We start from the raw sequence: 25,158 nt of genomic DNA, 5'->3' as shown, positions 1-25,158 counted from the left end.
CCTAAGATGGATCATTACTGTCTATAAATTTCAACAACTAACAGAAAAATCTCCCAAGAGAGTATCAAAAGCAACATCTCTCTTTCTTTCTCTTATTAATTTCACCCCGTGCTGTCAACTTTAGCTAACACACTACTCCTTTCCATGCAAACTTTTTCTTGCTTTCTTTCAAACCCCACTGTCATGCACCTATCTATCTATCTTTCATATATATAACAAAAGGTTCAATTTCAAATTCTTTGCATGTTTAATGAAAATGTTTTCAGCTATATCAAGTTGCAAAACATATACATAGTCTTCCTTGGTCACATGTTGTTTTTTTTCCTTTGCTTTTGTTAAGTTTACTGCAATGTCAGCTTCATTTCATGTTCATTTTCACTTTTTTCTGTTGTGTCAAACTAATACTACTGGCTGAACAATGGGTTACTCTTTGTATTTGGTTTGCTTTGCTTGATGAATATTGGAAATATGTTTCTACATTCCTCAACTCTCAATTAATCTCAACTTTTTTCTTTGTTTTTGGCTTTCAATCTTAGTTTCTGATCTACTTCTGACATGAGCCACAGCAGGGTTCAAAGTAGACCAACTTTGCTATGCACACCAATAACGGGTACCACGGTTGGTCAAATGCTTACTGAGATGCGACTGGCAAAGGAAATCGGCAGCGACGTCGTCGAAATCCGGCTTGACTGCTTGAGAAACTTCAGTCCTCACCAAGATCTTGAGATTCTTATTAAGCAGTCACCCTTGTCCACTCTAGCAACGTACAGGTACGAACTAAGCTAGTTTCAGCTGCCACATTTTCTTAATCAGATACCCAGAGGCGGAGGGGAAGGAGGGGCGGGTGCCCTTTTTATAACTCGTTTTTATTTTTTAGAAATTTTATAATATCACCTTTACAAATATTTTAAAATTTTTAACATATTTTTATTTTTTTTAAAATTTTTAAATTTTATTTTTATAATAATTTTTTATTTAGTGAAATATCTTTCATCAATTAATCATCAACTAATTTTAATAAGATTAAAACAAAATCAATTGCATTTTTCAAAAAAAATAATAAAATCAATTGCAATAAAATTATTTTCAAACCACATTACTCTAAAATCTCACAACCACTACTTATTCTCTTTTCTTTTTACCAAATACCGTAAAAACAAAAAAAAATCAATTTTTTACACTTTTTTGCTCGTCAGCATTTTCTATATAAAAAACTTTTACCCAGTAACTCAATTTTCAGATCATAATAATTGATAAGATTAATTTATTTACTTATTTTAATTTCAATATTTTCAACTTTAAATTTTTTTTTTATCTAATAGTTTTTACTCGATGATTTTGATTTAGAATTTACCGTCTTAATTATTTATTATTGAAAGCAATTTGATTAAATATCTAAGGTTAGTTATTACTTATTTATTTAAGGATTGCTTGATTGTTTTCTTACAAATTAGTTGTGTTTTTTTTTTTTGCTTAGATTCTTTTGAACAATTAAGTTTTTTATTTAAGGATTGCTTCCTCATTGAATTGTTTATTATATTGTATTTAATTTTTTTAATTAATTTTAGAGAATTGCTTTTCTATTGGATTGTTTATTGATAATCCTTAATTTTTTTAAAGAAATGTTTTTCATTGAGATTTTTGTTATTATATTTGTTAGTTTTTGTTTGTTATTACGTTTATCTAGAAATTGAGATTATTGTCATTATTAACTATTTATGATTATACTAGTTAATTCCTTTTAAGTAAACTATTAATATTGATTCCTTTGAATAATTTTCAAGATTTATTTGTATAATTTTCATATGAATTTTTTTTGTCTAAGTTGTTTTAAATTATTATCAAACATTGAATTTCTAATATAACTATTTAATTTATAAATATTGTTTTCGATTTTTTATCCCTCCAAATATAAAATCCTGATTCAGTCACTGTATATACTTAATCGGTTAATTGATACTATTTGTCTCTTTGTTTAATAATTTGATGAAATCGACTATGTTTTTCTGTACTTTTGAGGCCAATATGGGAAGGTGGTCAGTATGAGGGAGATGAAACCAAGAGGCAGGATGCACTTCGATTGGCAATGGAATTGGGTGCCAACTACATTGATATTGAGCTTGAGGTAGTTTATCTTTAGGTATTTCATGCAGTTCTACATTGGTTTATATCTTCAATGCCAGTAAATTTATTATTGACAGAACAATTCCAATATTTTCTTTTCCTTATATTCATCTTTCACTCCATTTTGTATTCGATGGCATGTCAATTGACAAGTCACTCCTATTTTATATGTCTAATCTATTCTGCAGGTTGCTCATGACTTCATTAGTTCCATTTATGGAAAGAAACCTGATAACATCAAAGTCATTGTTTCTTCTCACAATTTCCACAATACTCCATCTACTGAGGCTATTGGCAATCTTGTAGCAAGGATTCAAGCTACCGGAGCTGACATAGCGAAGATTGCAGCAACTGCACTAGACATCACAGATTGTGCACGTATTTGCCAAATCACTGTTCACTCTCAAGCAAGTATACTGACTATATTCCATGGCAATGCTTTCTGAAACTATAGTTCTATACCAGATTGGAAGTGATACCTTTCAAACCTCTAGATTCCAACAATTGGAGTTGCTATGGGCGAGAAAGGTTTAGTTTCACAGTTGCTCAGCCCCAAATTTGGTGGATATCTCACCTATGGTGCACTTGAGACGGGCTCTATAGCTCCTGGACAACCAACACTAAAGAACTTGTTGGACTTGTACAACTTTAGACTTATAACGCCTGATACCAAAGTATATGGCATTATCGGGAAGCCAGTAGGCCACAGCAAAAGTCCACTTATATTCAATGCAGCATTCAAGTCCGTTGGTCTTAATGCAGTTTATGTGCATTTCCTGGTGGATGATGTGGAGATGTTCTTTAATACCTACTCTTCCCCTGACTTTGCCGGATGCAGGTATGATTCCCACTGGCAAGGCTTGACTGTAGTTTGCTTTATATCTCAATTGGCTTTAAAATCGAATAGAAGTAAGATTCAACTTAATAAAGTGCAGTTGTACAATACCCCACAAGGAGGTTGCCCTTAAATGCATGGATGAAATTGATCCCATTGCCAAGGTACCTGAATGATCTGCCAATCACATAAATTCTTGCTTGTAATTTCACCTCACAATTGATTATCTATTTCATTGTTCTAATTTTTACCAGAAAATTGGAGCTATTAATAACATTGTCAGGCAACCTGATGGGGGATTAATAGCATTTAATACTAACTATATTGGTGCAATCTCTGCTATTGAAGATGGATTGCGAGGTCTGTAACATGATTTGTGAAGAAACTATGAATTCTGCTTATGCACTTTCATGCTTTAGTGAAAGAATGGTTTTTCTTTTACAGGATTAAACGTTGTTACTGTAACTTCTTCTGCCGGCTGGTAAATTATTTGTGGTCTTAGGAGCTGGTGGTGCTGGCAAGTCACTTGCTTATGGTGCTGCACAAAAGGGCGCAAGAATAATCATTGCCAATCGAACATTCAGTAATAATCCAGCTTTCTATCTCCAAGTTCATTTTTATTTCGTTTTACTAGCTTCAACAATTATGTGCATCCCTTTGTTACTGCAGAAAGAGCTAAAGAGCTAGCCAACAAAGATGGAGGGCAAGCAATGCCTCTAGCTGAGGTTGAAAACTTCTACCCCGAAGAAGGAATGGTTCTTGCAAACACCACATCAGTGGTAATGAAACCAAATATTGATGCAACCCCGATTCCTAAGGTTCACCCTCCTTGGCTACTCCCTTTGTTAATTCCATTGATGCAAAGAAAGTTGATGAAATTGAATGTTAGATTATTCTCTGGCAACAAAGACAGTAATAAATCTGCAGGCTAAAAAAAATGTTGATTTTGTGAACTTTGCAGCATGCCCTGAAACATTGTTGCCTGGTCTTTGATGCAATTTACACACCAGGCTTTTACAAGAAGCGAAAGACTCTGGGGCGGTTGTAGTTTATGGTACAGAAATGCTAATCCGCCAAGGCTTTGAACAATACAAGAACTTCACTGATTTGCCTGGTAAGAGTAATCCCCCAAAGCTTATTTGCTTATTCTGTTCCTGTCTTAGTTCATCCTATGTGCTTTTAATTCATTTCCTTTCATCTTTGTTTCTCTACTCTGATTACAGCACCAGAAGAATTGTTTAGGCAAGTCATGGAGAATCACACATGAAACTGAAAAGTGATATCCCTGGTGCCCCAGAAATCATAATTTCTCCTCAGAGCAAATTTCTTTTAACGTTCTTATCATGTGAATTAGATGTCTACTTATATGATTGTATTACTAAAATCTCCATCAAGCACTTTTTAAATGTGAAAATATGTGACCCTATGTTGGGGCTTTCCTTACTGTTGTATAATTTCTTTCCTTCCATTCATCATTCAATACTTTCCATGATTTCTAAATCCCTTGTGCTAGGTTTGGTTGGGAAACTAAACTCTTCAATACCCATAGATCAATCCTTTAATCCACATACTTTTCCTAACATTCCCATATTTAATGCTATGTGTGGGCAATCCAATATCTAATCTTCTGAATTTCCCAGGTGTAACATGTTATATGCTTCCCAGATTTACAATTTCGCAAGTATAACACATGAAAGGATTTCTTTCTGAGTCCTAAATCATGTCCTCAGATATCGGAATCAGATTTCTTGTTACTTTTAAGTGTATAAAACAAATCTTCATCAAGAACTTGACAAACACCAACATTTTGGTTATGTTGGGGCCATTTCACTTTCAGCATGGCCCTCATCAGAGAAGGAGGTGAAACCAAGTTCATGTAGCATCATTAGCCATGGTATTGCATATCAGAAAATATTGGGTTAAATTATACAATTTTTTTTGAAACCATATGCATGTTAATATAAGCATTTTGCACAAAATACATGTACACACTTTATGAGCTGTGCCAGCACAGCACAATGGATCATAAAGTAGCCCTCTTGCTACTCCTAATTCCTAAAGCCAACTCAAGCCCTACAGCCTGGAATTTCTTACCAGAATTAATGCCATCATTGCGGATAAAACTATTGATATTCCACCACCAACTTAAACATCCATAACAACAGAAAATTACATTACAAGCTTGAAAGCGGGATAAGAACAAGTTCATTCCACCACAAACAAGAAACAAGATCATTTTGATAGTACTTTAAAGCATCCACAATTATTTTCCATCCCTAAACATTTCTGGCTTCTCATAACAATTATCTTAACATTTTAAAACATCCGTTACCACTTCCCATCTTAAAGCATAAGGTAAAATATCTCCAACTCCTTAAGTTTTAATTCAAATTTTAAATAGGTGCATTAATTTTTGAAATGAACACTTCACTTCAAAAAAAATATCTTCTGTTGGACACATAGTTTCAGCCGTTAATTAACCGTTAGCTTTTTTATTAATTTGATAACATGATAATATTAAAATAATAATTTTACCTTTTATTAATTTTAAAAATTATTATTATTTGAAAATCCATTATCTAAATCTATATCAGAAAAGATTAGTCTTCTTTTGTCCTTTCCAGTTCCTTGGTGAAATGAAAACAAACAATGCCAATTGAAGCAAATTAGGCAGAGGAGCATGCTTACATAAAGACTTCCAAGCAACTTAAAAATATTTTATCTTCTACATCCATATCAACAAAATAAACTTACCGCGTCTCGTTTCAAGACATACAACAAGCTGTTTCTATGGGCTAAGGAGATTCGGCTGTCCTCCGTGCAGAAGAATAATGATGAGATTCAAGCTCCTTGAGGCTCGCTGCTGCCTCCTCTCCAATCCTGGCCAGCATTCGGTCTGTTTTTTCTGCTTGCTGGTCAAACTCAACACTTCTTTGCTCCACATGGTCATTAAGAGATGCAAATCCTGAAAAGATTGCCGTCTGCTTCAGCTCCGACACCAACTTAAGCAAAGAATCAGCTGCCTGGACCATTCTGGCTGCACGCATCTCCATCATGAAAGCTTCTTGTGAATTTCGAACTGGTGGATCATTTACCCGGGCAACATTAACAAGCTGGGTGAAATTGTCGACGATGTTGACGATGTCGGTTTCCACTCTCTGCATCATAGTTTTTTGCTTCTGTGCCGCTGCCGCTGCAGCCGCCGCCGTTGGCCCAGTTCCCACTCCCGTACCTTTGTTCATCGCTTGAAAAGACTTCTCTCCCTTTTTGTCCTAGCTTGGGCTTAGGTGGTGACCCAAGTAGTTTGTTGTAACCCGCCGGACACCCTCTTGCTAATGGCACTGTTGGAAGATCAAAGGAGTGATTTTACTCCTCTGGAAGCAGCACTTTTCTGCTCAAAGTATAAAACTTTCTACCTTCCCCCTTCTTTCCTCTTTCTTCCGCCACTTATGCTCCCATTTCTTTCCCTTCACCAGATCTCTTTCTCACCATGATTGCATCCTCCATCCTTTGTCCTTCACTCTCAACGCCGGCAACACTATCCCTCCTTGGCTTTCTCATAAACCGGTGGCTTTATCCCTCCTAAGCTCTCTCCCAAACCGGCGGCACAGCCCTTCCTTCTCTCTCACAAACCGGCAGCACCAGCCCCTCCTTTCCCCCTCACTAACTGGCAGCTCTCTCACAAACCGGCGGCACTCCCTAAATAATTTCTTTCCTCTCCTTTCACCCAAAAACAAAAACCCCTCCACTCACTCACCCAACCGGCGGCATTTTGTTTCCTCTTTTTATTTTTTGGTTTATTGGCTGTTAGAAAATTAGGGATTCATCACGATTTCTTTTTTCTAAAAATTATTATTATATATTTTTTATTAATTTAAAAATTATTATTATTATATTTTTAAAAAAATTAAAAAAATGAAAAACACCGATCAATACTCTTCAACTGCTTTCCTCGGTACTCCTATTTTTTTATTTTTTAAAAAAAATATATAATAATATTTTTATATTAAAAAATAAAAAATATTTTAATTCTTTCATAATTTTTATTAACGATAGTTACATTTTTAGAATAAATTGCTTATTTTAAAAATTAATAAACTCGATTAATATTTCGATTAATAACAATTACCTCAACATTTTAAAACATCCACTATCACTTCCATCTTAAAATATAAGGTAAAATATCTCCAACTCTTTAAGTTTTAATTTAAATTTTAAATAGATACATTAATTTTTGAATAAACACTCCGTTTTTAAAAATATCTTTTGTTGGACACATAATTTTAACCGTTAATTAATCGTCAATATTTTTGTTAATTTGATGTCATGTAATATTAAAATAATAATTTTAACTTTTATTAATTTTAAAAATTATTATATATTTTTTATTAACTTTAAAATTACTATTATTATATTTTTTAAAAAAAATCAAAAAAATAAGGAACACCTGTTGGTCCTCCTCAACTGCTCCCCTTAGTACTCATTCTTTTTATTTTTATTTTTAAATATATAATAATAATTTTTTAAATTAAAATAAGTATTTTAATCTTTTCATAATCTCTATTTATTGTGTTTATATTTTTTAGATGAAATGTCTATTTTAAAAATTAATAAATTGGTTTAAAATTTCGATTAAAATTTAAGAGTGTAAGAGTTTTTTACTTTTTAACACATATTAAACAAAAGATACCAATTACTCTGTCATGACTGGCTTATTCTCACTTGCTTTAGGTCTCTGTTCCTTACACTTCTGCTCCTCCATTTTTCTTTTGTCAGTGGAGTTGCCCTTCTGGCTAAGGAATGAGCGAAAGAGAGGAGAATTGACATCGTATATCATTGTCAAAGGAAACCCTAGTTAACTTTTTTTTTTTATAATTGAGAAAGAAGAGATTCGTATTTTGCTGTTTAAGTAAGGGATCATGTATTAACCAATTAGCTAAATGTTCGAATGTAAATCTTAGCTACGTTTATTTGTTCACAATAACGCAATTTTTATAACCTAAAGTGTTAGATAAGTAGGTTAAATTATGTAATTAGTTTCTATATTCTTACAAAGTACTCGATTTAGTTCTTGTATAATAATTTATAAACATTAAATTCTTTATATTTTTTGAAATTGATAATGTTAGCCTAATTATTAACAATATTAATTTTTTTTATTATTTATGCTAACATGGTATTTTTTATTGATGTGATATTAAATATAATAATTTGTTAAGGATGAAGTGACCTTTTTTTTATTTATTTTACAACTTTAAATTATGGAGCACAGAAATTCAATTACTCTCTATCTCACAATACTCTTTTCCTAAATCATATAAACTTATTTATACTTTTCTTGAAAAATAAACTTATTTATATTTTTAATTTATTTCTTTTACAATCTTATTTAAAACCATTAACTCGTGTTGAATAATTATAGATCTATACTCATAAGATCATGTTAATATTGGGTCATACTATATCAGTATTATTATTACATCATTTATGAAATGTCACATCATTATTATCACGACAAATTCAGTATCACAATATAACAAAAAAATTTTAACAAATTATATTGACATTGTCAATTTTAAAAAATATAAAAATTTAATTTTTATAAATTATTATATAAAAACTAAATTCATTATCTTAATAAAAAATAACAACTAATTACAAAATTTGACAAAAATATTGGAAGTATGTCTTTTCTATCTAATTTGTCCAAATAGAGCCAAAAGAAAGGACAATTTGGTAAAATCAGTTTTGAAGCCACGCTCACTTAGACTTGGCAATTAGTGTTAACGTGTCGTAAATGTGTTAAATACGAAATACGTTAAGGTTAAACATGAACACGACACGTTTAATATTTATATCTTAAATTTAAAATACATACACGTATACGTTTAATACACGTATAATACGATACGACACGATTAACACGTTTAACATGATTAACATATTTAATACGATTAACACGTTTAACACGATTAACACGTTTAATACGATTAACACGTTTAACACGATTAAATAAAAAATTTTATAATTAAATATAATTTTATTATTTAAATTTAAAATTTAAAATTATAAAAATAATTATAAAAAAATAAAAATAAAAATAATATCAAATAATCACCAAAAGTTAAAAATTAGAGTTGAGTATGTATAATTACATTATATTTTTTATAAAATTAAAAAAATTATTAAAAAAATTATTTAAAATTATTTATATAAAATTAAAATAATTTTTAATTATTAATTTTTAATAAGTTAATAAATGTGTCACGTATATACATTTAAACACGATAACATGATTAAACAAACACGATAATACGATTAAGTAAACATATTTAAATGTGTTTATCATTTCAGACATATTAAGATATAAAAATTTTTCTATCTTAATATATCAAATATAATTAAATACAAAACACTTTAAAATTGAATTTAAAATTTATTTAACTCGTGTCGTATTAACATGCGTTCAAAATTATCATGTCAACGCTCACCTACGTAACCAATATGGGCGAGGGCCGCCTTCACCTAGCTCGAAAGGTGACAGTTTTACGCAATTATTTTTTGTTCGCTAAAACCGATACGAATAATAAAAAGAAGAAAAGCTACACGTAACTCACCCCCCACCAAACCATGACTCCATAGAAAGAACGAGAGAAAGCTCACTACCTTCTTGGGTTTCTTCTCTGCCTCCAGCTCACCAAAGTCTCAAAGCCATGGCTTTTGAAAGCTCTACGGTAACAATCTTTTTCTTGTTCTTTCTCTCAGTTTCTTTCTGGTTTTTTTTTTCGTTACGAAGTTGGGTAAAAAGCAAAAGGAAGTTCCGGTTTTGAAGTGTTCTTTAGTTTTCTTTGATGATCACCAGTTTGGATGTTGGGGACAAAGGAAAAGGAGGAAGAGAAATGAAGTTCTGGGTTGTTCTTGGATATTGATTTAATGGTTTCTTCTTTAGTCTTTCGTAGAAGTTTCTTACTTTTCAGGCCACCTTGAAAAGTTCTAATTGCTTCCAATTTTTGGAAATGAAAGAGAAGTACCCTTGATCTTCTGATTGTGTTGAGAAAGTAATTTCTTTTTTTTCTTTTTTTGTGTTTTGATTGGTTTTTAGTGATTTGAAATTGCATAGGATGGAAAATACAAACTTTACAACTTTTTTCTTTCCTTTTCCTTACTGGATCACTGGATGCTGGTTTTATGAACTTAGCTTAATTGGCTTTAAGTTTTTATTCTGCTTTAGATTTTGATATGCTTTTTGGTTTCCTTGATTTCATTTTGGTTTACTTGGTCAATTTCCTTAGCTGCCAGATTAAAGCATCTCATGCCTGCATTTGCATCATATATAATTCTGATTTCTTTTCTGGTTAAATTCAGAAAGACATATATAAGCTTCAAAAATGTTTTATTTTCTTGGGTCATTTTGTTATATTTGATTCTGAACTAGTTTAACTGTGTCAAAAAATCTTTGCTTTGTCATTGAGTGCACTGTTTTGTCTGACTTCTTTTTGGTATTTTTTTAGTTGCCGATCACAGATTTTCAAATTGGTGATGGAGCTCAAAGGAATTCGACATTAATTTGTGTGCCAATAATGGCAGAATCTGTTGAAGAGATGCTGGTTAAGATGCGAAAGGCAAAGGAACTTGGCGGTGATCTTGTTGAGATTCGCGTGGATTTCTTGAAGAACTTTATTCCTAAACAAGATCTTGATATCTTAATCAAACAAGCTCCTTTGCCAACTCTTGTCACCTTCAGGTACTGAATTATCCATTGAAGGAAATAAAAATGGTCGCATCTGTTATCCATGATATTTCGGTAAATTTGCTTTATCTATGTTCTGGTTGGAAAGGTAAATTGAGCTTAGACTAATGTTCTTTTGGTTGCATGAACTAATTTGAGATAAAAAGGAATGATACTTAAGTTTGTCAGGTCTTTTTTTTTTTTTGTTTCTTTTTGGTAGTAATGAAGAGCTCAACTTGATTGAACCAAATAGTAATTAGACTGAATGAGTGGTCTAATTTCTGTCTTATGCCAAATTATATTGAAGTTAAAGATAAGAAGCAAAACTTCTTCGAGTAGGAAGAGTTTAAAATCAAGTTTAAAGCCTGATCATCTACATCATTCTTTTTATGCTCATAAGCAACTTGGTTTCTTTCAAACATTAGTCAGATTCAATAAGTTCACTAAGCTAATTATGTAAAAGCACCCAACTATTCATAAACTATCAAAGTGTGATTGCCACATTTGATATCTTCCATATTTACGTACCCCTTTTATGGATAATGCACTTTTAGGCCAAGATGGGAAGGTGGTCGATATGATGGTGATGAAAGCAAGCGGCAAGAAGCATTACGTCTAGCCATGGAATTGGGAGCAAATTACATTGATATTGAGCTTAAGGTTGGTCACTCAAATGCTATGCTCTACGACAATGTTGTCATAGTTATTGCTTGCATTCTTAAATTCGATTTACTTGTTCATTTGGTGGAATCATTTAAGAAAATTTCCATTTTGACTCTTGAAGGTTGCTCATGACTTCTTCAGTTCTCTTCCAAGGGATAGGCCTGAAAATGTCAAAATTATAGTTTCTTCACACAACTATGAAAGTACTCCATCTGTTGAGGAATTAGGTGACCTTGTGGCGAGAATACAGGCTACTGGAGCTGACATAGTGAAGATAGCAACAACTGCCTTAGACATCATAGACAATGCTCGATTGTTTCAAGTACTTGTGCACTCTCAAGTAAGTAATTTACAATTTATACTTTTTGAATTTGTTCTTACAAACTTTATGTTGTCTTTCACTTTTATTAGATTTTACTGTGTACTACCAGAAACACTGACATATAGCAATAACCTTTGAGTATTGGACAATGGAAGATAAATGTATGAGCTCCCATATTCAATTACAATTGCAACGCCTCCTGTTCTATTTTATTTGGAGCAAATGCCAAAACTCTCCTTTTTTTTTTTTTTGTTTCTTTTTGTGTTCTTCAATTCTTTTCTACATTAAAAATGACATTTCAGTTGAATCTGTAGGTGCCAATGATAGGACTTGTTATGGGTGAGAGGGGTTTGATGTCAAGGATCCTTGCTGCAAAATTTGGGGGATTTCTTACTTTTGGTACACTTGAGGAAGGAGTAATATCAGCCCCTGGGCAACCAACTGTGAAGGAATTGTTGGATTTATACAATATGAGGCATATTGGACCTGATACCAAAGTACATGGTGTTATTGGAAATCCTATTGATCACAGCAAAAGTCCTCACCTTTACAATGCAGCATTTAAATCCACCGGTTTCAATGGAATATATCTACCTTTGTTGGTTGACAATGTCTCAAACTTTATCACCACTTATTCATCCCCTGATTTTGCTGGATACAGGTAAAATCTACTCTGGGAGGCTTGACAGGTTACTATAAGTATAGTACTCTTTTTTCAGTGTCCTGTTGATAATAAGTATTTGTATTGAGTCTCCTACAACATGCTTTGAAAATGGTTATTTCTCTGCCTGATAATCCGGGGTATAAACTTTTTTGTGTTCATGAGCAAGTTGGCAGTCTCTGAATAAAATTTAGACTTCAATTGCTGGAGAAAAAAATCGAAGACTTATAGAAGTCAATTCAAAGCCTAATATCATTATCAATAGATATTTATCTTTTGCAAGTCCTGTACAGTTCAATTGTAAATTAATGTTGGAAAGATTTCAGAAAGTTCAAAGATTCATGAGGTTGATGTGATAGAGATTTCCTGAATAAATGCATTTATGATGTATGGTTTAGAGGGTATAATGCACTTCTATTATGCTTCCTTTTTCCCAAAAATCCTTGGAATTTCAGGAGTTAGTCTCTTTGTCAACACAAGTAATAGTTGTCTATTCCAAAATGCAGCTATACTATTCCTCACAAGGAGGCTGGACTTAAATGCTGTGATGAGGTTGATCCCATTGCCGAGGTATTTGGTCCACTCTGACTTCAGAGTGTTACTTAATGTGTTTCCCAAGCCATTACCTCACAAGAAATTTCAGTCTTAATATATTGACAAAGGTGTTGCTTTATCATATCAGGTAAGCTTGTTTGATTTTTCATTTTTTTTAATCTAAATCTTTACAGTCAATAGGAGCAATTAGTTGCATGATCAGGAGACCAACTGATGGCAAATTATTTGGTTACAATATTGACTACCTTGGAGCTATTGCAGCTATTGAAGAGGGATTAAGAGGTTAATGCCTTTACAAGCTATTCAACATTCTGTTTATGCACCTTTTCTTCCGTCCTTTCCTAATGTGATGTTTAGACCTGCCTTTTTGTCCCCTTCTTTGCAGCAACCAGTGGTGCAACACCTGCGTCTGGTTCCCCTTTGGCTGGTCAAATATTTGTTGTAATTGGAGCTGGTGGTGCTGGAAAGGCAATTGCTTATGGAGGATATGAAAAAGGAGCTAGAGTGGTGGTTGCCAACCGTACATATGGTAAGGATCTTCAAATAGTTATATCATTATGTTATATGACATGATTAGGATGAAATTTTTTGCCTTTCAGTATATTAGTATATTAGTATATTGACAACGTGGTGCAATGCTTTCTTTGCCTAATATACTATGAAACATCTAAGAATTTTGGTGGGCAGATGCTTAATAGGTTAAAACTCTTGGTGCAATGATATTACGTTGAAACGTTGATAACAGTTCATTCTTTTCATCTATCTTTTTCTCACTCATTAAGCTGTCATGAATTTTAATTTTTAGAGATGAATTGAATGCAAAATCTTCTTTTTGTCAACTTTCATGCCTGAGACTACATGTGTCTAGGTCCTTGTTTGGCATCTTTAATTGTGTGATTAGTGGTTTGTTTCTCATTGGCAACTAAAGGATGACTGTGTTTTCTTCTTACTGGCAGACAAAGCCAAAGAACTTGCTAGCAAAGTTGGAGGACAAGCAATTACTCTTTCTGAGTTAAATGAATTCCATCCAGAAGAAGGAATGATCCTTGTTAATACTACATCTGTTGGAATGAAACCAAAAATTGATGAGACACCAGTATCCAAGGTTTACCTCCCTTCATTTTTGTTTTCATTACACAGTTCTCATGAATGCCTGACAAAAGGATAAATATGTTCATTTTGAATAGATCTGTTGCTTAGTAGCAATCTCCTCCGATTCATTTTAGACCTGAAATTGGAACAGCCTCATCAGGTTTGGATTTAGACATTTCCCTTTTCAGAAACAACAAAACCATTCAATTTACATAGCTGTTAATGCATTCCCTCTTCACTATTCTGATTCAGTAAATTTAACTGTTTTACTTCAGAGGCCTACCCTTCAACTTTAGAGGCTTAAGAATAACATCTTTTCTCTATCCACTCTTCCTCGATTATCTATTTGGGACATCAAAATCGGAAAGTGGAAGATTAGCCACTTATGACTTCATATTCTTTGAACTGATTGCATTTTATCCTTTCACCAAACAGTCACTTCAGATGCATAAAAGCCTTTCCTTCTTTTTCAGAAGTTTAATCAGTTTTCCTCTAGTAAAAGGCATTTTAATTTATTTCAACCATTTTGAAACATCTGGAAATCAGTTTCTTACGAGTGTATGTTTTGAAGCATGATTTCCTTTCACTTATAGATGACTGTATACATACTTATAGTTGATACTTGATATATTACTATATAATACTGTATGGGTGTATTCCTTTGATTGTTGAGAGCTTGGATAGGAATTTTGTGATTTTTAGGGTATTGCCATTGTTCTTTTTCTTTGTATTAATCAAGAAAAAGGTGATCATCGTCACTAATCTATGCTAATTTTAAGAATTTAATTCACATGAACTGTAATCGCTGTAATCGGCTATCCACATGTAAAGAGTAACTTCTCATTTGCCAAAAGTGAGTTGACACAAGTCTCTCTCTTTCCCCGCCAGGAAGCTTTGAAACACTACTCATTGGTCTTTGATGCCGTTTGCACTCCAAAGTTAACCAGACTCCTAAGAGAAGCACAGGAGTCTGGAGCCACTATTGTATATGGAGCAGAGATGTTCATCAATCAAGCATTTGTACAGTTTGAGATGTTCACTGGTTTGCCTGGTAAGAGGAAGCCGATGATTGACCGGATTCAAGAATTCTCTACCCCAAATTCTTTTTCTACTAATCTATGCATAGTCTTTCTTTCCATCTCATGATCTTTGTTTCATTTATCTATTGCAGCACCAAAACGACTCATTAGGGATGTCCTGGCAAGAAATACATAACAAGGAGTTAGCTTAGTGAAACTCTTGTTGCAGCTGGACCTAAATTATCCCCTTATAACTAATTCTTTTCATTGTAGCTGTTGACACGTTCTGCTATACTAATTCATTTCCATTTTATTTTTGAAAATCTTCAAATTTATCAGTCTCAAGCATCATGTTACTTGTTAGGTTGCTACAATGTATCAGTAGCAAGATCAAAACCATGGAAAAGGATTCATGTAGTCAAAGGCTGTGAAGCCCTTATTCATGGACAAGGTTTGTTGTTTTAGTTTGGTCATTAACTTTTGAGGGTGGAATGAATCTGTTTTCATTTTGTGAGTCACAATGGTGACTGCATAAGATCTTCAGATTGCAAGATGAATTCTTGTCCTTCCTTCCTTATACATCCTTTTTTTATTTTCTCTGGAGGGTTCGCTTATTTTAATATTTACTTACCAAAAACCCTTTTTCCCATAATATGATATGATCAATTATTAACCCTTGTTGGAGGATGATTTAAGTATATATTATATATATATATATATATATATATATATATATATTCATTTAATGAAATATTTTCACTTTACTTTTTAATAATTCATACAACAATAATAATAATAATTGTCCATAATTTTAACCTTTTATTTTTAATTTTTGTAAAAGTAAATTAATTTAAAATTATTTATTATAAATCATTTTAACAACCATAATACTCAAAGTTTTATATATTTATTGGTTGGTGTATGATCTCCTACTTAAAAAGAAGAGTTTGAATTTTTTCTCCTCCAATTATAAAAAAATTTAATTAATCAAATTAAATTATTATAATCCAATTTAAAAATGTTATATAAATTTATCAAAATCTAAATGGGCCTTAATTAAGCCCAATAGAAAACAGAAATTAGGACCAAGGCCCAATTTGTGATCATCGCAATGACAAGTAAATAAAAAAAAAGTGTCATTTAAAATTTTGTGATCTCTTTCTCTAAGGGCTTCCTTTTAAATTAGGGTTTGGTCTCCAAACAAAATGAACAAAAATCATTAAAAAAAAAAAAGTTCGAAGTCGGTTACCCCAATATGTTACAAAAACAGAGTGTTTAAAATTAAAAAGAAAAAGATTTTAGGGGGTAGACTCTTAAAAAAATTTCAGGCAAATCCAAGGGTCTCCCTCTTTTCCCCTCACTTTCCCTCCGAACCCAATATTTTTTCCCTCTTCTCCTCTTCTCCTTCCATTTTGTTTATCTTTGTTGTTCCCTCTCACTGTAAACAGCCACTTGCTCCACTCCAAGTAAGAGAAAAAAGAATGGCAATTTTTTGTATCTCATGTTTATTATTACTACTACGTTTGAAATGTTAGTTTTTTGTGGGGTTCTCTTCTTGTTTCTAATGTATGATCTTTGTGTTTTTGATGATTTTCGAAGTGTCCTGCATATGGGTTTTGTGGGTAGGGCTGCTTTTTTTTTTTTTTAATTGTTTAAGCTTCCTTTCTTCAATCTGGGGTTGTTTTATTTGTTTGCCATTTTACTTTTATGTTTTGCTAAATTTGTTGGGTTTTTTTTTGTTTTATCTTTATTTATATTGTTTGTTAGTGTTGTATGGTTAAATGGCGTTTCGTTTTGCTGTTTGGGATCTTTTATGTATTTTTTTGGTTATGGAGTTAAGGTTTCTGTGGGTGTGGGGGGGTGTGGGGGTTTGTTTGGTTCCCGAGAAAATGGGTAACTGGAGAAGAAGTTTAGGGTGCCTGTTTTTAACATTGTATTCAAGTTGGTAAGAATTAATCAAATTAACTAGCTTTTTTGTATTGCTTGGTTTTTTTTCTTTGGTGGCAATAGATAAGTGCATGTTAAGACTCAAAGTTTTGGTTTTGCTGCTTCACTTGTCTCTTTTTTCTAAAATGTTCCAACTACTAAGCATAATTTATACTTGTAATGTGTGTGTTTTTCCCTTTTTTTCTTATTGGGTTTTCTCCTTTTTGATCCTTTTAAAGTGTAACTTGATTTCTTGTTAATATAATTGATTGTAATGATTAAGTGTCCATTTTTTGATCAAGAAATTTGATCCCTTGCTATTTTAGGATTGAATTTTCTATTATTTTAGCCATTATATTTTGATTGACATGTAGTTTATAGATTCCTTGACATTGTGATCTGGTTAGTTCTATTTACTAATGGTTTTGTTTGTTATCTTTCGAATTACATTGCAGTCTTTGAAATTTGGATTCTTGGCTTCTGCGATATTGGGATTTTACTTGAGCATGGCTGCTTGGAATTGTTAGGTGGTGAAAGGCTGGTCCTTTGCATCTCACTTTTTAACTGGATGTGCTGAGTCCAGAAGATCTTTTGGTAGTTGATGCTATAAATGGTGGGTGTCTGGTTGAGTTATTTCAGCTTTTGTTTTAGGTTTTAGATGGAGAATTGGTTGATATATTTGATTAAATTTGTTTGGGTTGCATTGGTGCAGGTTGCAGATTTTGGATGATAGTTGGAAAATGGATAGATAGGTTCTGAAAATCTCTGCATTTGATCTTGAAATCCTATCAATTATGGAGTGTAACAAAGAGGAGGCTGTCAGAGCGAAGGGAATTGCTGAACAGAAGATGCAAAATGGTGATTTTGAGGGTGCAAAGAAGTTTGCATTGAAGGCCCAGAAGTTGTTCCCTGAACTTGAGAACATATCACAATTTTTGACAGTATGTAATGTTCATTGTTGTGCAAAATGCAAACTATATGGGTCAGAAATGGATTGGTATGGGATTCTTCAGATTGAACAATCAGCTGATGAGATTTCCATCAAGAAGCAGTACAGAAAGCTTGCTTTATTGCTTCATCCAGACAAGAATAAATTTGCTGGTGCTGAGGCTGCTTTCAAGTTGATTGGGGAAGCAAACAGGATACTTACAGACCAAATGAGACGTTCTCAATATGATATGAAGTGTAGAATCTCAGCAAGAACTGCACCAAAGCCAACTACTCACCAATCAAATAGGGCCTCGTCCTTCAATAGTCAGTATGGGTCTACAAACAATTACCAAAATGGTTCTTCAAAATTCACAGCTTCGTATTCCTATCAGCAGGCACAACATTTAACGTTTTGGACATTCTGCAGTGCTTGTGGTATTAAGTACCAGTACCACAAAGATTTTGTAAACAGATTGTTACATTGTCCAACTTGTGGAACTTCCTTTATTGCCCGTGACTTGGGTCCTCAAGGTTTGTCACGAGGATACCCTGGGAACCAGTTCTCCAATCAGAAAGAAGTTCCAAATCAGGGCCCTTGTAAAGTATCTTCGCAATGCAATGGTGGCAAGCCTTCTGGTGTCCACTTTCCTCATGGATATGCAGGGTCAGATCCTATTTCAAAGGCACGAAGCTCAGTTCCGGTTGGTGATTCTAAGAAACAAGAGAAAGTAGGTGTTCAAATGCACCAGCCTCATAAGGGTTTTTCAGCTGAACAGAAAGTAGATGGGTTTTCAAATGTGAGAGATGGAAAGAAAGGTGTTGAAATACCTAAGCCAAATGCAGCAAAGACCAAGGGGTCAGGAGCTTCAAGAAATGCCACGAAGAAGAGAGGGAGGAAGTCAATGGAGGAATCTGATGAAAGTTGTGAGACTAGCCATGGAAATGAAGTTGAAGATATGGTTAGTCATGAAGATTGTGGTAATAACACTAGAATGAATTCAAAAGTGAATGGAGGTCATCGGCCTAGGAGGTCTTCAAGGGAAAAACGACATGTTTCTTATGAGGAAAAGTTGAGTGATGATGATGATTTTGTAAGCTCTCCTTATAAAAGATCCAAGGTAACCACAACACCTAATGCTAATGATGAAAAGGTTGATGACAGTGTGTCCAAAAAGGATAATTCAGTTGGTCCTACTGCTGCTGTAGATGTATGTCAGAAAGAAGTCAAACAAAAAGCAAGTGCCTCTCCTGAAGGCACCATCCCAAACAAGAAGCGGAAAACTGGAGAGTCTGAAGGGAAGGAAGAGGAACCTGTCGTATTTGACAACAATAATGAAGTGTCCCAGGTTGATGGTGGTTCTGGATCAAGTAAAAATGTGAATCCTTGTCCCCAGGTGCTCGAATATCCTGATCCAGATTTCAGTGATTTTGAGAAGCACAGGGCGGAGAACTGTTTTGCTGTTAATCAAGTATGGGCCATATATGATACATTGGATGGCATGCCAAGATTTTATGCACGGGTCAAGAAGGTGTTCACTCCTGGTTTCAAGCTACGAATCACTTGGCTAGAACCTAACCCAGATGAGGAGAATCAGCAGAATTGGGTTGATCTGGATCTGCCTGTTTCTTGTGGTAAGTACTGCAATGGGTCCTCAGAGGGATGTGTAGATCGTCTAATGTTCTCTCATCGGATTGATCCTATAAAATCTTTTGGTAAATGCTCTTTCTTGGTGTATCCAAAAAAAGGGGAAACTTGGGCTCTCTATAGAGATTGGGATGTGAAATGGGCTTCAGAGCCAGAAAAGCATAAACCGCCATACCAGTATGATTTTGTGGAGGTTCTCACTGATTTTGATGAGGAAATTGGAATTGGGGTTGCTCATTTGGGCAAAGTCAAAGGGTTTGTCAGTATCTTTCGACAAACTGAACGAGATGGGGTTATCTCATTTCAGGTGTCACCACAGGAGCTATATAGATTTTCACATCGAATTCCCTCATGCAGAATGACTGGCAAGGAAAGAGAAGGTGTTCCTCTGGGATCATTTGAGTTGGATCCTGCTTCTCTTCCTACCAACCTTGATGAGCTGGTTGATCCTGGTGATATGAAGCTGGGTAATCATTACCAAGATAATGAAGCAAATTTTTCTTGTCCTAAGTTTCCTCAAAATCAAGCGAAAGCTACGATAGATTCAGAGGAGAATCTCACTCCAATGAAGAATGACAAAAGTGACATTGAGAGAGAAGCCTCTCCATTCAGAAGATCTACAAGGGCATCAAGTCGTATGCGCAAGGATCATGGTAAGGAGGATGATAGTATCAAAGACATACATGAGTGCAACCTCACTCAGCACAAAGAAAGTTGTACTTCAGGTGACACAGGTGATCAGAAGATTAACACCCCAAACAAGTGTAAGAAAAATGATCTCAATACAGATTGCTTAAAACCTCGAAGGTCACCAAGAGATTTGAGAAAAAAGGTCAGTCAAGTGAATGATGCTGTCAAAGACGTATGTGATTCCAACTTCAATCAGCCCAAAGAAAGTTGTACTTCTGGTGACACTGGTGATCAGAAGATTAACGCCCCAAACAAGTGCAAGAAAAATGATCTCACTACAGATTGCTTAAAACCTCGAACCTCATCAAGAGATTTGAGCAGAAAAGGCAGTCAAGAGGATGATAGTGTTAGAGACATGCGTGATTTTAAGTTCACTCAACCCAAAGAAAGTTGTACTTCAGGTGACACAGGTGATCAGAAGATTAACACCCCAAACAAGTGCAAGAAAAACGATCTCACTACAGATTGCTTAAAATCTCGAAGGTCCCCAAGAGATTTGAACAGAAGAGGCAGTCAAGAGGATGATAGTGTCAGAGACGTACATGATTCCAACTTCACTCAGCCCAAAGAGAGTTCTACTTCAGGTGACACAGGTGATCAGAAGGTTAACACCCCAAACAAGTGCAAGAAAAATGATCTCACTACAGATTGCTTAAAACCTCGAAGGTCACCAAGAGATTTGAGCAGAAAAGGCAGTCAAGTAAGTAATACACAGGGAAGTGCTTCCTTCAGTCCGCCTTTGGGTGATGTGCATTTAAGTGAGAGGGATGGTAGCACAATTGGTGTTACTAAAAGCTCTAGTGTCTCTACACGTGTGTCTTCAGCTCACAGAACTTCAAAATCAGAGTGCTACAAGTTTAAGAGGGAAAAATTTGAGGACAAATTTGAGGTTGATCAGATCTGGGCATTGTATAATAGGGATGGAATGCCTGAGGACTATGCTCAAGTTAAGAAGATTGAATCCACCCCTGATTTCAGATTGCATGTGACACTGCTGGAGATGTGCTCAAGGCCCAAAGACTTGGAACTGCCCCCTTCTTGTGGGATATTTAAAGTTAAAGGTAGTCAAACCAAAGTTGTCTCCTGTGATGTTGTCTCTCATCGATTAAGAGCTGAACCCATTGGAAAGAATAGGTACAAAATTTATACTACAAAGGAGGAGGTTTAGGCAGTATACAAGAGTTGGAATTATGCAGATTCAAACCTGGGTAAGGGTGTATGTGACATTGTGGAAGTGTTGGAAGAGAGTGAAAAGAGCAAAATGTTGTGGTTCTGTCATGTGTAATTGGATCTAAATCAGTTTTTAGGGCTCCAAGAAGTCAGAGGTCTACAGCAGGTGATATTGAATTTTCTGAGACTGAGTTTGCTAGATTTTCTCATCAAATTCCAGCTTTCCAGCACAGAGGAGAAGATAGTCACTAGAGAGGCTATTGGGAGCTTGATCCCTTGTTCATTCCTGGTTTTCTTATTTGTTTAGAGTGATATGCTATAGTGTTTGTTGTATAATTAATTCCCTCACCTTAGTATAACCAAGAGCTTTTGAGTATGGACCATGGGAGAAACTGGAAAGAACCTAGAAGAAACTTGACAAATTGATTTTGCCCCCGTGTGTTGGAAACCATGCATGGCCTTAACCATTAACCATTTTGTTTTGGCCAAAATTTGATGTAGTCTTCCGGAAAGCGAACTAATGCAAATCTATGATCTTTAGTTGCAAACTTGCAGTGATGATGAATTCTTATATCTGCATCAGAGTTGACCATGCAGCTTCTCTTTGGGTAATCATTTGGTCTTTCTTTATGTTTGTTTTGGTTTTTCTAATCATGTTCTACTATTGAATGTCTTCTGAGCATTAAAGGATTTTGTTTTTGTTTTTCTCCTACCTCAGGTGTTAGCTTCATCATTTCCATTTTAAATTGAAACAAATCACTTATGTCGCCTGGAAAAATTTGAGAGTACATTTTTACCTCCTGAAACAAGACAGTTTTATTGTGGAAGAGGCTAAAATCTTTACTAGATGATCTCTGTTCATATCATTGTGAAACTGGTACTGTTATTCTGATATTTTGGTCCAAAGAGAGATTTTTTTTTTGGAGTAGGTTTGTCACCATTCACCAGAAAACCTCTTTTGTCCTACAATGATTACTGGCTCCAGTATAAACCATGAATAATGGGTTTAACTAGTTTCAAGAACCAAGGACTATGTATAGCCTGACACTGTTGCTTCCCTGGTACTTGAACGAACGGACAAAGGGACAGAAACATTGTTACTTTCCTTGTGTAACAAAGCTATGGAATCAATCAGCCAAACACAGCTAAAGTTAGTCTCCTCTTATGGGTCGTTTGCATGAAATGTTGAAACTGGCATGGTGCTTGGTTTTTGCACTGCGGAAGTAACTCTTCAACTACATAATGTTGTTATGAATGGTTGAAAATCATAATCCTTTACATCATGTTCACTTAAATTGTTAGCATGGCTTAAAAGTTGTTCCAACGCCAACGTCTTATTGTTACTCAACTCGCTTTGGGTACGAGAGGTCCCGAGTTCGATCTCGGAACGCCACCTCCTTTATTCAACTTTTCAAATTCTGTTGTTTGCCTCAACTACCCTTAGTTAAAACTGATTGAAGCAGCAACTTCGCTCTGTACAATTTCGCAGTTGTTCCCAGTTTGTCTTTGTCCTTAACACAAGGTTTAGCTCTCTATTTCTCCAACTCCTTCTGATTTGATTCTTACAAAAACACCTATCTGTTATACTTCAAATTGACATACAATTTTTCAACTTTGTTTTTGGACAGTTCGAGCAACACTCATTTCAGGTGTTTTAGACTATTTTTGAACAATGCGCTCTAGCTGTTCGATATAATGCTTCTTTATACACTCTGCACGGTCCTTGCCATTCATGTTTTCACTTTTTTTTTTTTTTTTTTTTCAGGTGTTGTTTGTAAGATGTTGAGGCAAGCAATAGGGAAGGTTTTGAGCGAAAGGGTAGTTACAAATTCTGGAGATAAGCTTCTTTTGCCTTGCTTGTACTTGCCCACAAGTTCTTTTCATGCTGGACAGGTAAGTTTTTTCCTTTCGTGTAAATTTTTATGAATTTTTATTGGATACCCCAGTCTTTTTGTCTTTGAAATTTGTTAATCAGAACCAAAACCCATTACAAATCGATGTCCAGAATTTGTGTCCATTTATGATATTTCAAGGAACAGAGAACATGGAAACATGGGAAATCTTATTTGTGACATGTTATTCGCAAGACCTTTATGTGCATGATGAATGAAAAATCAGTTGGTCAATTTTAAGTGAAAGGTAGCTGATCTATAGCTTGAGAATCAACTTGTATGAAATTACTAGCATACAGCAGAATCCAATTCAGTCTTGTTTTAATTAGCCAAAGTTTGTTGGCTATATATGATGCTGGTAATGTTACTTAACGGGTGGAGTGATTAAGAACTTACTGGAAGCTCTTCCGCATGGAAATCTTACAGCAAAACATTCAACATGGCCCGCATGGAGGGGTCTAAATATGGTCGAGATGAAAAGAGAACAGATGAGAGAAGGCATTTACATAAGCTGTTCGTGCATCTCCATTTATTTGATTTGGTAATTGAAAGAATGTCATGTAAATCCAGTTTGATGATGTTATTTTTCCCTTAAACTATCTACTTCATTCCTTTCTTCTTATCTGTACTACTGAATATACAATTATCAAGCCCTTGCTGGATCACGATAACCTTGTTTGTAAAGATTCTCAATCCCTTTCTCTTCCTGCAATGAATTCAAGTTATTAAGTCAATGCTAAAATGTAGCTTCGTTAGCTTGTAAAGATGACAGTCACTTCAAACTGTATAGAAATCACAATGACTTATTGACTCAAAATAAAGGAATTGGAATTGTTTTTGACTGTGTATACACTGTTTTCCCTTGTACAGGTTCATTGTGCACCAAGAAGTTTTTTCGGAGTAGAGGATTTTCTTGATGATGATAATAGCAGGCCATACACTTATAAGAAGGAGAAGAAGTCAAAGAATCCAAGCAAACATGTCTCGTTTAAACAACGGACTGTAGCCTACATGGAGCCATTTACACTTGACGTCTTCATCTCAAAGCGCTTTGTTTCTGCTTCGCTTACTCATAGAGTGACAAGTAAGCAGGTTGCTGTTGCTGGCACAAACTCAAAAGACATTAAAGCCGTACTCAGATCCAGATCAGATATTCCTGCTTGCTTGGCAATCGGGCGGATATTAGCTGACAGGGCAAGAGAAGCAGATGTATACACTGCTTCTTACACTCCCAGGGAGAGGGACAAATTTGAAGGAAAAATCAGAGCAGTGGTTCAGTCCCTCATCGATAATGGAATCGATATTAAAGTTTATCTTGACTGAATACGTTGGATTCAAATTTTTATATTGCTCTTTTCTCAAACCTTCTGGAAGATGTTTCCTGTTGTTTTAGCTTTGTGAATATGATTGAATTACTGCCATATTCAGGGTATGAAAACAATGTGACTGTTGCATTTCTATGCCTTTTTCTGTAGTGTTATGCTTTTGTTGTATTTTCCAGTTCCGGCAGTGACTTTAAACAAATGATACGACAAGCCGAAGTTTTGTACCATCTACTTAAAGCATGCTTTCTTTTTCTATCAGTTTTTATATTGTCACGAAGTTTAATAGCATTGTGAAAGAGTATATTTTTTTGACATAATGCTCAAATAACCTTTTAAATTATTTAAGAAAATTTAATTAAGTTTTTATTCTATTATTACATTAAATCAAGTTTGTATATTTTTATTTGAAATCAAATAGGTCTTTATGACAAATTAAGTAATTGTTATTAATTTAAATATTATTTATTATTTTTTATCTACATGATAATGACGTAACGTTGATTTGAATAGTAAAAAATGTTACGTAATCATGTTATCATGTTAAATTATTATGTCACGTCAATATCAATTATTATATATT

The 25,158-nt window shown here is 34.2% G+C and overlaps 5 protein-coding genes and 1 pseudogene across 7 annotated transcripts; 4 read left to right on the top strand and 2 right to left on the bottom strand.

Moving 5' to 3' along the window:
- Positions 535-4,402, top strand: LOC18599878 (annotated as a pseudogene).
- LOC18599877 (mediator of RNA polymerase II transcription subunit 22a) lies at positions 4,580-6,778 on the bottom strand. Its single transcript, XM_007030053.2, has 2 exons — positions 5,714-6,778; positions 4,580-4,856 (listed from the first exon to the last, which is right to left on the bottom strand). Exon 1 carries the CDS (start codon positions 6,199-6,201, stop codon positions 5,755-5,757), a length of 447 nt encoding a protein of 148 aa, XP_007030115.1. The 5' UTR covers positions 6,202-6,778; the 3' UTR covers positions 4,580-4,856; positions 5,714-5,754.
- LOC18599876 (wound-induced basic protein) lies at positions 7,646-7,796 on the bottom strand. Its single transcript, XM_018121320.1, has one exon. The coding sequence runs from the start codon at positions 7,794-7,796 to the stop codon at positions 7,653-7,655; it is 144 nt and encodes a 47-aa protein (XP_017976809.1). The 3' UTR covers positions 7,646-7,652.
- On the top strand, positions 9,556-15,543 carry LOC18599875 (bifunctional 3-dehydroquinate dehydratase/shikimate dehydrogenase, chloroplastic). The gene is made up of 11 exons (XM_007030048.2): positions 9,556-9,693; positions 10,471-10,703; positions 11,243-11,348; positions 11,473-11,691; positions 11,988-12,334; positions 12,841-12,904; positions 13,063-13,171; positions 13,275-13,418; positions 13,846-13,994; positions 14,870-15,032; positions 15,153-15,543. The coding sequence occupies exons 1-11, from the start codon at positions 9,673-9,675 to the stop codon at positions 15,194-15,196; spliced, it is 1,599 nt and encodes a 532-aa protein (XP_007030110.2). The 5' UTR covers positions 9,556-9,672; the 3' UTR covers positions 15,197-15,543.
- LOC18599874 lies at positions 16,174-21,901 on the top strand. Its single transcript, XM_018121439.1, has 3 exons — positions 16,174-16,466; positions 17,382-17,539; positions 17,639-21,901. The coding sequence occupies exon 3, from the start codon at positions 17,721-17,723 to the stop codon at positions 21,357-21,359; it is 3,639 nt and encodes a 1,212-aa protein (XP_017976928.1). The 5' UTR covers positions 16,174-16,466; positions 17,382-17,539; positions 17,639-17,720; the 3' UTR covers positions 21,360-21,901.
- On the top strand, positions 21,382-24,746 carry LOC18599873 (50S ribosomal protein L18). Of its 3 annotated transcripts, XM_018121440.1 has the most exons (4): positions 22,660-22,883; positions 22,990-23,010; positions 23,127-23,254; positions 24,124-24,746. In XM_018121440.1, exons 3-4 carry the CDS (start codon positions 23,141-23,143, stop codon positions 24,574-24,576), a joined length of 567 nt encoding a protein of 188 aa, XP_017976929.1. In that variant the 5' UTR covers positions 22,660-22,883; positions 22,990-23,010; positions 23,127-23,140; the 3' UTR covers positions 24,577-24,746. The 3 variants fall into 3 exon arrangements, with proteins under 3 accessions (XP_017976930.1, XP_017976929.1, XP_007030107.1); XM_018121441.1 differs by lacking the exons at positions 22,660-22,883; positions 22,990-23,010 and adding an exon at positions 21,382-21,969; XM_007030045.2 differs by lacking the exon at positions 22,990-23,010 and having other exon boundaries at positions 22,661-22,883.

Source organism: Theobroma cacao, chromosome 5 (assembly GCF_000208745.1).
Source record: "Theobroma cacao cultivar B97-61/B2 chromosome 5, Criollo_cocoa_genome_V2, whole genome shotgun sequence".
NCBI classification, from domain to species: Eukaryota; Viridiplantae; Streptophyta; class Magnoliopsida; order Malvales; family Malvaceae; genus Theobroma; species Theobroma cacao.
Note: the sequence above shows the minus strand (reverse complement) of the source record. Positions and strands in the feature narration are given on the sequence as shown.